This window comes from Lepidochelys kempii, chromosome 8, assembly GCF_965140265.1.
Source record: "Lepidochelys kempii isolate rLepKem1 chromosome 8, rLepKem1.hap2, whole genome shotgun sequence".
Classification (NCBI taxonomy): domain Eukaryota; kingdom Metazoa; phylum Chordata; order Testudines; family Cheloniidae; genus Lepidochelys; species Lepidochelys kempii.
In genome coordinates this window covers 8,255,694-8,268,183 of record NC_133263.1, presented here as the reverse complement: position 1 = coordinate 8,268,183, position 12,490 = coordinate 8,255,694, and the positions used below count along the sequence as shown (strand labels likewise).

General features: G+C 38.9%; 1 protein-coding gene across 3 annotated transcripts in view; it reads right to left on the bottom strand.

Moving 5' to 3' along the window:
- The window catches only part of ADAMTS2 (ADAM metallopeptidase with thrombospondin type 1 motif 2), a 258,408-nt gene that overhangs the window by 153,425 nt on the left and 92,493 nt on the right, over positions 1-12,490 (bottom strand). For all 3 annotated transcript variants that reach the window (XM_073355401.1, XM_073355403.1, XM_073355402.1), the window contains exon 3: positions 8,686-8,839. In XM_073355401.1, coding sequence (XP_073211502.1) covers positions 8,686-8,839 — 154 coding nt within the window. The remainder of the gene's footprint in view (positions 1-8,685; positions 8,840-12,490) is intronic.

Here is a 12,490-nt window from a genome sequence, read left to right as displayed (position 1 = left end):
GGTCAGTTCCTAGGAAAGGAGAATTTAATTCCTTGAAATCCATTCTAACCCAACAGACCACAATGGAACATTTGTTTTTATATCCTGAAATTATGTATGGGTTGCTAAACAAGTTAATGCAGAAACAGCATTGTTAAGTCAAATTATCCCACTCATCCATTTGCTGGGGGAAAAAAAAAGTGGTAAAAAATAAGAGCAACCCCAGAACACAGTCATGCTCATAATTATTAAATACAATGCTTGACAATTTTCACACTGATCAAGAACTGCTACCATGGAACAAAATAGCAAATAATGCATGCTAGCTACATTCTTAGATCCTGAGTTTCAGAACCCATTTTCCAAACAAAGATATGGACTACAGGACATTTTTCATTGACAAAATGGAATAGTTGAATCTTTCAGAGACCCAAGGTTCTTTTCTAACTGCACCAGACTAGCCAAGATATAGCAGGCCTTTGGCATCACTGCTGACCGACCTAATACTTGGTTGGTTAGACAATGGGAACGCGGAATATAAATAAATTATTCTGAATCTGATTACAAACTCTGGGAAACTAAAAGCTAAATAGCAAAAAGAGAGAGAATCCAGAGATTTGACCTGGGAACTGCTGCTCTTCAGGTTCTATAGTGGGCCTTTAGCAGCAGAAATCAACGTTAAACATTGGCCGGCTGTACAAATACATTTTACTGTACTATTTTTTTTTTTAAAAAGCATTTGGTCTCTCTTAGGCCATCCGTTAATAAATAATTCTTTACTTCATAGGGGTGTTGTGAGGATAAAATTAATTCCTGGGAGGTGAGCTGATATCATAGTGATGAGCCTATAAACAAAAACATTCCCCAAAACCTCAATTTAAATAATGTTTTGCCTCCAAAACATAAATGCAAATATGAGCATGCATAACATGGCGTAGTTTAATACAACTTGGAATTTCACACGCCACTAATGCTAAGGAACTTAAAAGAAAAGAATGGTGAAAAGAGCAGAGAACTTCCCATATGTTTTCATTAATGGGTCATGCAAACATTTTATAGATTTCAGGACTGGGAAACTGTTATCATATAAAGAAATAACAGGCTTAATTTTCATGTTGTTATATTTAGCAACTTTGTACATTTAGTAACATCCAACTCCAGCTGTAAGGTTTTTGCAAAAACACTTAAGAATATTCTGATCTATCATATTGTTTTAATTTAGTTCAGAGAATTTAAAGTGAATTCATCAATGAAGAATGAACTGAATTTTATTTTTAAGTCAGTTACTGATATGTTATATGGGCAGACTGCCAATACTTAAGTAAAGATAATATTTAAATAAATATAGGCGTGATCCTGTTAAATGCTGTGTGCCCAAACGTTTCCTGTCATGCTTCCCCCTTACCAGTAATGGATTCTATCCGCACCCCCCACCGCCATTATTGCGCGGTTGGGCTCAGCAGAGGAGCTTGGGCTGAAAGCAGAGCTAGGGGCAAAACTGGGGATGGGGAAGAAGCTGGGGCTAGAGGCAGAGCTGGCCTGTGAGCAAAGAGGGAATGAGGGCAGAGCTGGGCTGGGGATCGAGGAGAGCTGTGGCTGGAGCTGGGCAGGGGGCGGAGTGGAACTGCGTCTGGGGGCAGAGCGGGACTGGGTGGTGCTCCCTCCTGGCCCCCAGTGTGGGCTGGCGCAGGCCCCACCGTGCACCCCCCTGACCCAAATGTTCCTCCATGCCGCCCCTTGCAAGCATACTCCACAGTCTGGAGACCACTGATATACAGACACTGTTTAACGGGCGAGACAGAATGTTTTTAGAAAAGTCAGCATCACAGATACATTTTCACTGCATGTACGAAAAGAATTATGACAACACAGATCAGCATGTTAAAGAATGCTGTTTGAGCTATGAAAAGAGACATCTCTAAGACTATCCAAAAGCTTCATGTTAAAACTACTTCAAGATACATATTTTCTTATGCTAGCAAAGACATGCTTCATCAGCCACATCTGCAGTTAGCAAGAGTGACATCCAATGGCCTAACAACAGTTCCTGGAGACTTGTTCTTCATAAGGGCATAACCCTGCGTCTTATTCAAAAGTTGAATCGCAACTGAATAATCAATCCATCTCTCTCCAGAGAAGCAATGTGAATCAGCAGAGTGAAATTCAGAGACAATCAAAGACAAGAGAAAGACAGACATATTTATCATACACATATGATGTAGGAAGGAGACAAAAAAAAATGGTCACAGCTGCCTTACTGACTGCAAAATAAGAGAACAGTAATTAATCATTCGGGGCACACACTGAAAGGAAATATTGATTGGATTTGGAGGAACTTCAGTTTTCTAATGGAACAATTCCTTTGCAAAGGTAACTGGCATAGTTTCTTTAAATTAAAATGGCAACCAGCCAATTCTCAGCCAATTTATGTATCATTTCAGGCAGTCCCAAGAATTACAAAACAAATGTGCATTTTGTTTTTTAAAAGTAATTTGAATGCTATAGTAAACCAATAGCACTGACAGTCTGATGAACTATGATGGAAGAGCTTTTCTCTGAAATATTATCTTCGAAACCTACAAGAACCATCATTTAACTTTTTATAACTTTATTTACTGTACATTTTACTTTTCCATCTTTTGTTTAGTTAAATCTAAATTGCCATATGTTTCTCTCCCTCAATATTTATTGAAGTTTGGAGAACATGGCCCCCAAAACCAAACATGGGGGGAGTGGCTATCTAATACACCATACGCGCTGAGGGAGGAAAATGCCCTCAGCCCCTACAGCTATGTCAGCATAGGGCCCCAAAATCCCTACACTTCCCCACCACAATGTAACTGGATATTAGCAGATGGGATTGGGAATGAGCCTTGCTCTCGTGGAGTTTCTGCACTGGGTTAGAGGAGGGCAGGTATCGCAGCCATCCCCACAGACACTGGTGGTTGATCCTGAACTTGAACCAAACAGGCCCACCTGCTAACCTCAAGGTTTATCTCTTTTCCAGAACATTCATGAATAAATTGAACAGCATAGATCTCAGTACAGATCCTTGGGGGACCCCACTATTTACCTCTCTCCATTATTTCCTATCTTTTAATCAATTACTGATCCATAAGAGGGCCTTCCCTGTTAACTTATGACTGCTTACTTTGCTTAAGAGCCTTTGGTGAGAGAAAGTCCAAATATACTATATCAACTGGATCACCCTTGTCCATATTTATTGACTCCCTCAAAGAATTCTGATAGATTGGTGAGGCATAATCTCCCTGTACAAAAGCCATGTTGACTCTTCCTCAACATGGCATATTTATTATGTGTCTGATAATTCTGTTCTTTACTGTAGTTTCAACCAATTTGCCTGGTACTGAAGTTAGGCTCACCAGCCTGCAATTGCCAAGATTGCCTCTGGAGCCTTTTTAAAAAATATGCATTACATTAGCTACAATCCACATATCTGGTACAAAGGCTGATTTAAGTGACAGGGTACATACAAGTGTTAGAAGTTCTACAATTTCATATTTGAGTTCCCTCAAAAGTCTTGGGTGACTTGTTAGCCCAGCTCCTTAAATTTGCTTACAGTAGCAGCCTTCTGAATTGATGGGCAATTGGAAAAGAAATTCATCAATTAAACAAGCTAAAATAATTAAAGAAATGATCAGAGTTCGCTTTAACAAGCACACTAATCAAATTGAAAAGTCATTATAATTTTCTGGAGAAAGTCTTGCTCCCATGGTTACTGATCTAACTTCCTCATTATATTTGGTGGACTGGCTCACTTTAGTTTGTGAATCCCATTGGAAAGGTTTGCTCCTTTTAATTACATAGGAATTGTGAAACAATCCAGGGATTTGTTTTGGAGAAGGGTGCAGTATAAATGTACTGTATAGCTATTAATAATTATGATATGTTATTGTGCCTATGAACCTGCACATCTGCTACTATCTTCAGTTCCTCCACTATTATGCCAGAAACAGGTCCCAGATGGGAAGCTTCACTGTTTCACACATAACCAGGGAGACTACATGCACAGAGTAGGAAAGGTATTGCACACACATCAAACTCATAGACAAAATGATCACATTTATGGGGGTACCCAAACTACCACACCTCTGGAGTCTGGAATCAGAAAGGACGGCTAAACTTCTATCTGCTAGTGTGAGTCCATCCCTCATGCATATCAAGTGGATGGGTTTTTTGTTGTTTTAAAACATACTGTCCAAGTGGACAGTAGGCACCACTGCAGGATATGGAGTCTGGTCAGGTAGAGCTATGTGTTTGCCCGTGGACATGTCTGAAATGGAATGAATGTGCCTGCCTCTCAGAATACCTCAGCAGGCTTTGAGTTTGTAGGTAAGGACTCTGTGTTCAGGGACCCAGTATCTGACTGTTTATGAGTCACAGAACTTCAGGAAGCTAAGACTTTGTAGGCCGGGCCAAGTGCTCAGCATATGCTCATCGTGGGATCTGAGTGTCTCAACAGGTTTTGGAAATTCCAAGGATCGAGTTGATAGTTAGGGCAAGAATGATTTGTCTGTTTCAAAGTGGTTCTAGTTTATTAAATTGAGGCTTGTTCTATAATAAACTGTTCCTTGTTAAAGAAATCCTTCATCTGCATAATAAATGAATCTATCAATTAAAATGGAGTCTCTGCCTCTCCATCAAACAATATCAAAAGTCACTTGAAACTTGAACAATTGTGGTGTATTTAGCCCATGATTTAAAGAATGAAAATGCACATGTTAAGGAAAACTTTAGTAGACTTATTTCCTTTCAATTGATCACACGCACAATAAGAATGGACATGATGATTTAACTGGACACATGCTATAAAAATGTTTCTTTTTTTATGGGGCTGATCTTCAGACTGGCTTTAACCAGAATCCACTTTTGCACATTCAAAATTAAATTCTTGCGCTTTTTAGACATGATCTCAACTTTAATTAAAATAATCATTTCTTTATTTCACATGTAGAAAACATTTGAACAAAATATCACAATAAATCAAAGTCAGAAAAATAATATTCTACGCATGATATAATGGGCACACGTAAGTTTTACTACGGAGAAAGTTTTTACCATTCTCTAGCAGTATTTCCTATCTATATAATGAGGACCTCTACTAGAAATAGTAGAATCTTTCAGAACAATAAGTTTTAAAGATGCCTACTATATTGCAATGTAGTGGGCATCTAGTAACTAGAAGACAAATTATTATATCCACTTACGTATTAAGAATATAATCAGCAGAAAATACAGGGTATATTCCTGCCGGAGAGTTTAACAACTTACCTGCAACACACAAACTAGCACATGAAAATGTTTCTGCCTCTTTCTAAAAGAATTATCCAGATTTTGGTCAAAATATAACTACTCCTACAGTACTAATGTGCTGTTTGAACTCTGAAGACCATTACTTGTCTAAAGCATAAGTGGTTTATTTTTCCAGTATATTAATAAACAGAGTTGTGTGAGAAAGGCAAGAGTGGGTGGATACATCATACCCTTAGACTATTATTGTCACCATACCAAAAACAGATAATCCTGCCAAAATCAGTGATTTAAGCTGTCAGAAACTACTATTTACTTTCCCCCTTCTATTGGATAGTGTTTTGTTTAAACTCAGAAGAAAATCTGAAATAGTCTTGAATCAGAACACATATTTGCCATTTTTTTCACATCTGTTCTCTCCCAGCACATTCCATTTATTAAAAAACATGTCTGCAGAAACTTTGTATATAAAGAAGAATACCCTGGTGTCCCCAGTGTTTAGGAGGTTGATTTTTTGAACAGCTGGAATAAAGTCCCTATTTCCCTTGCTATAAGATAAAAGAAAAAGAAAGAAGTACAAACACAAAATGTAAGAAAAACACTTCTCTCAAGTTCACCTTACAGTATCTGGTAATGTAAAATTCACTACAACTAATGCCAAGGTGGGGCAAATGTGACATCATCCTATTATACCCTATGGAAGCAGGATATCATTCCCTCAGCCAGACACTGGCTCCTCCTACGACCTCTAGTTGCATCCTGGAGAAAGCCCAGCCAGCTCAGCCATCCTGCCTATCATCCTTCCCTGTGATGTGCTCAGTGGATAGCCAGCTGAACCCAGTTCTATAGCTACTCCATCATTTCAAATGGGAAATGGAGTCTCCAGATGCAAGACTGAACTGGAACAATGATACCCAGAAAGCCAGAGAAGAGAGGTCAGCTAGTATTTTCCTTTGAATACTAAGCCATTGTTTTCTTTAAACATTTGTTGAAACACTGACAAGACTGGAGCATAAATAACAGCTGCTTTCTAGCAGTTTTCACTTATGAATACCAACCTGCCAGCGGTAGAAGTTGCATATTTTCAGTAGGGATGGGAAAACCAGACTGAATGGAAAAAAATTAGAAGACTTAAAATTAGATCCAGTTTAAAAAAAAAAAAGGAATTTCACGAAAATTTTCTTGACATTGTTCCTCCTTTCTTCAAAATGTCAAAACATTGAAAATATTCAACCAACTGGTGAAAACATGAGGTGAGAGTTGGGAGGGAATTTTGCAAAACTTTCATCAAAATTTTCTGTGATTTTTCTTTTAAATTTTCATTGAAATTTTGAAATTTGAAGAATTTCAATCATCTCTACTTAAAATGGTTACCCTTCCCCAAGCAGAGGTCTGCATTAGTTCAAATAAACTCACAGTCCTAAGTCCATCAGGATCAGAGACTCTCTCTTTATCACTCTCTTCATTAAGCATGCTTCCTAACTCTTAATTACAGTTTGTTTACCTTTCTATTATTAAAAATAACAACAATTTGTACTGTGGTAGCTCCTGGTACCCCCGTGTTCTAGGTGCTGTATAAACACAGAACTGTGGTGTACTTACCTATAGTCCCAGGCTGAACTATAATGTTGCAACATAATTGTCATTTTGGCTTTGTAATTGCTCTATTATGCCTACCAGACTGCTACAATGGGGTTATTTTCAGGCCACTCTATGAGAGAAAGGCATACATTAGGTCTCCACATTTTATTGAGGTGTTTTGAGATATTGCTGTCAAGAGTCTTCTGCTAGCAGGTACAGCATGCCAATATTTGAGTTGAGCTATCAAAACTGAAATATGATTTGTGCTTTTTTGTGTATCAAACTCCTACTCCTGAGGAATATTTACCATCTAAAAACAAAAATACTGCCATAAGGTGTGAATAAAATTAAATCTCTTTTGTTTAAAAGGAAATGGCCTGGCAGAGATCTTTTCCAATATTAAAAAATGTCATAACCATGTATTAATATAACAAATTCCATCGTGTGACTCTGGGAGGAGGGGCCCTAGGCAGATGCCAATTGCCTTAGTCCAGCTCTGTCCATGGGTGTATCTGAATCCCACTGAAAGTGAGCCAGCTCAAGGAGCCCAGCAGAGCACAGCTGTACAATCTACTTTGATTGGCATCTCATTTTGATGTCTCAAGTGGGCGAAGCTTAGGAGACTGCTACTACGTTTTGTTTTCAATACGAGCCCAGTGTAACTTACATCACCATATGTTCCAAATATGGCCTGAAGGAGAAGAGATCCTTTTTTATAATTCTACAGCCTGGTCTCTGTGAACGGGTAGCATTCTAACTGGTTTATGTGCTTCATTTCTGCCACTGAAATGGCAGGAATTTACAAATGTATCACGATTTTATATTTGTCTTTAGAAGTTGATACTGAAGGGCCATGTAATTACAGAGACACTGAGAACCATGGGAAAAAAGTTTTCTGCTGATGGCAATCACACCACCTAGTACTGTATGTAATAACAGAACTACAACAAACTAACACTAAAATATTAGGTTGCTCTTAAATTATTAGTAATAAATTAATCTACTATACTGTACAACAGAGTTGGGCCCAAAATGTGGCTGCTTTTTGCTTTATCACCCAAACAATCCAGTCAATAGCAGTATTAATATTAGTTGTGAAAACATCCCCTTACAATATTTGTATCCACTGCTCACTCAGCTAAAAAGGCACCTGGCAAAAGCAGTTACCATACATGTAGGTGATACTAGGAGTAAAATTATTTTCTATACAAGACTGTTTATGTCAGACAGTGCAGACTCCTTGGCAGCTTCGAAACTCCTTTTAATACAGCTCTTTCCACAACATATTGAGACAAATTCTACCCTCAAACATGGAAACTTCAATGGGAGTTTGTGTTGTGACACAACTTCTTATTCCTCTGGGGTGAAATTAATTACCCTCAATGGCACCCCCATCTCCCATGAAGAGGGTGCTGGCACAAAGCCCATACACCACTGCCCCCAATGCAGCCTTCCAAGGTGGCCTGTGAGCCAGTGTGGACAATGTTTCCCCCACGTTTGAAAGGTGTACAGGAACCACCACATTGCTGCTCCACCTGTGATGCCCTGGGGTTGCTCTTACACAGGGCTTAACTGTGGCTTGTAATGGCCAGCTTCACCATGGGTGAATCACCAATCCAATCTGTACATTAAAAGGGGAAAAGATTTGCCACTCTGGCAAGTGTTTAAGGCTGCTGCAAGGCTTGTTTAATCCAGCCCAACCTTCCCCCACCCTTCCACATATAAAGAGCAGAAAAGGTATTTCCACTCTCAAGGACAAACAGCCAGAGGTAGCCAGATCATAGAGGCTGCTTACTAGATACATGCTTTTAGCTATGCTTTAGACACCAGTTGTCATTAACATCTCAGCCTTGCCTTTATACTGGATATCTCTGTTCTCAGTGGGAAGTGGCTTCTTGACAGCTGTTCTGCGATATACCACATGTGTCCTGCCTCCATCTTCCTCCTGACTGCCCTTCTCCTGAGGTTCAATGAAGAACTCGTCCTTGTCTGTGCGAATCATGCCAGCCTAGGAATGACAGGACAGAGATGGAACATTTTAAGTTACTATGCATACAGCAGATATTGTGAGTAAACAGTTACAATATGCTTAAGCACACTTTAGCACTCTCCAGAGAGCAGTTAGAGTGCAGGGAGTAAGCAAAATTAATTCTTTATTAGAGCAAACTGAAGCATTAATGCCTCAACTTGACAAGGAAGGACAAAGGTAAAACACCAGACCAAAGGGATTTCTCCTAGAATCTAATTAGCAAGGGTTGGGACTAAAATATATGTGTGGAAATGGACTCTCAATTAGAAATCAACTACAAAGACACAGGTAATATGACCATAGCGATTTGTCAGCCACAGATTGCTCCAGTGTCGTACGAATACCCATGCCTGCTAAATACAGGATCAATTCAGCATCACAAGCTGTCCCAGATGTATGATTCTATGGTGCTTGATCAGACCTTTCTATTCAGGGACAAGACGGTGAAGTGCTAAGCCTGGTTAGCTGGAAAATAAGCTTTGTCCATTTTTCTCCTGCATTAACGCATCGTGTAAAGATGACGCAAAGGACTGTACTGGCACAAACTCTTAGCCAGTTAGCAAAAAATCATTAAAATAGAATTTTCTGTAATAACTTTCTAAGGGATAAAAGCTTAAAAATCCAAACCAGGACAAATATACTGGTATGAAAAACTGAAAACCTTACTTGTCCAACGAAGCACAAAAGAAAAGCCTGACACAACTTTTCTCAGCATGTCCACTGCTAACTAGAGCAGTATGAAAGTCATTAAGATAGACTGTTCTCTATGGTAGTAAAAAACAAACTAACTATCTTTCCAACATTTTTATTTGGATGGAAAAATATCTAGCCTTTCACCACAAATGTCTGTGTAATGTTATAGTACTGCTCTGCTGAGGAAGGTTAAGATAGTCAACAATTGGCTTGCATTGATTTTCCCGACAAGATGGGTACATATGTGTTTGCACATCTACGTTTGAGAACTTCAGCTAAAGAACTCTAGTTTTGCAAACACTTGACTATGATGACATGAAACACGGCAGAAGAAATTCTTCATAGTACTGAATAGGGGAACATCACCAAACGTAGCCTTCTGGAAGCTGGCTACTTCACCTATTAATAACTCCCTTTTCTTTATTGTGCTAATCAGTGACACTAGAGAGTCAACCACCATTAAGCACTGTACCCCATCCAGTCACTAGGCTTATGGCATGTTCAAATGAGTGTGTCTGCATATTTATACCACACATTATCATGGTACCTAAGTACCTAGGAGTCCTAATTTGTAGGCCATAGCACTCCCAAGAGAACCAAAAAGGGACCCAATTTCTGGCCCCTTTGAAGTCAATGTCCAAACTACCATTGTTGTCATTTGGACGCTCCACATACCCCAATGGTAAAATTTTAATACAGTGCAAGTGCACAGAAATACTTTTGCAAGACAACAGTAAACTACTTTTGCTGCTGCTATAAATACAGCATGCTCCTTGATTCCCTCCTTGGGAAAATGTCAGGTTCATTTGTCATGTCTTAAATTACATGAGGCAAGACTTCCAGTCCTAAATTTTATTTATTTTGATATATATAGTGTATACAAAAACAGATTAAAGGGGAAGGATTAAAGAAACAAAATTATATTCAAGCAGTTCAGGTTGCTACTCTGTTGCCTATACAGCGAGCAAACTGAATTTGAAATCCTGTCCCAATTCCTTTTATCTAATTTAGATTCTACATCAGACACAAGGAACGCGAAACAGGCTCAGCAGCCAAGCAAGCTAAGACAACCAAGAAAACAAATGCTAAACTGGACAGAAAGCAATTGATCTTGTTCCTGTAAACAGGAATGTGTACATAGAAACTTTAGAATTAATGTCCTGTTGCTTTATATCTTTTTTTTAAAAGTATACATATACCCAAAGCTAAATTTTCAAAACTTTGCATGAAATATGCACTACAATAGATCAAGAAAGGAGCAAAAATTTGCATGCTCAGACAGAAGCACAGACTATGATGAGCATGTCATATTTAAACCCAGTGCAAATATACACATGGCTTAACTGATATATGATATAGGTGTGCAGTTGCCATTTACAATTAACATATAAGTGGGCAAATATAAAAAGTATGCATTTCTAGATTAATTAAACTCACCAAGAATAAAGAAATTCATGGTGGATCTTAATAATTCACGGAGGGTTTAATATGCAAAGACACACCATGATGCTAGGAAAAATGATGCTGTTATACTGAAGTCACCATGACGAACTTAAGGCAACTTAAATTGGGGTTTAAGCTTTCTAACCAAATGAATAAGAATTAGAAAATTCTTGCAATCAATAATCAAACAGATCTTCCAAAAACAAAGATCTGAAAAACATACTTCCTCCCAGGGCGTTCATCCTCTTTGAAAAAGAAAAAGGAATTTGTTCAGGTTGAATGAAGCACCACAGCTGCTTGAGAAAATGAAGACACTACCCTGGGCAGGCTAAACATAAGACCAGACAACAAAAAAGATACCCTAGCATGCTGGGAAGTTTCAGGGAATCCTGAATAAACTGGCCGTGACACTACACTAAAAGGTGCTGGGGCACAGAAAGGCTCTCTACAGAGATGTCTTTTCTTCTAGGACAAATAACCACGGTTTACATCCCACTCAAGATCAGGGGGGTTAAGCTAGGCTTTGCAGTTCAGGTTTGAGGTTGTCTCTAGAGATGAACAAAAAATGGATCTGTCCCCCAGAAAAGTTCAACTAAAAATTTGTTTTTTCCTAAATTTGCAGTGGAACATTTCAATTTTAAGGCAGAAATCTGATAAATATTTCAGTTTGGAAATTCTGGCATAGTGCCTTGTGCTCCCATTCTCCACTGTAGACACCCTGGTCAGACTACATTTCTCCTGATGCATCTTGGTCTCCCGTCTTGGAGTGGGAAGCAGTGCATGATGAGAGTCCTGCCTATGGAAGAGACTGGAGACATGAGGCACCATTTTCAAACTAAAATATTTTGGTGTTTGGGCCTTCTGTTTGTCAAAAAGAAAATGGAAATGTTTCCATGGAAAGCATTCACATATTCAAAACCGTGCATGTATTTGTGTGTCTTCGCTTGTATACCAGTTTACCACAATTGTGAGTACAACAATCAAAACTGTGTGTACAGGGCCAGATTCACCAGTACACTGTAGCTGCTTTGTGTTCAGAGACGTAAACTCAGGTTAGTGGTCTCCTGACTTTGCACTGCTCTGGTGAGCTAAGCCAGGTTTACGGCTGCTTTGCATCGCTGAACATCATAGCATACCAGTGAATGTGTGCAACAAATGCATTTGTACCCATCTATCTGTTTGTGTGTGTAACTGCAGTAAACTGCACACACAGATATGGTAAAGTACAGCAAATGTGCTGCCACTCATAGGGAAATAATCAACATGAATAGTAGCTATTATTTTTCTTTATTTACGTACTAGATACTTTCCAAACAGGAAAGAAGGCATAATCCCAGTCCTAAGGAGTTCACAGTCTAAGTGATAATGAAGGTCACACGTAGAGCTGAGCCCAATACTGCACCCAAACCTATTCTGGGGAAGTTCAAATCCACACTTTACAATCCATGCCTCTCTATGTAACAAGCTGAACTGAAATGTCAAATCTGCAGCTAC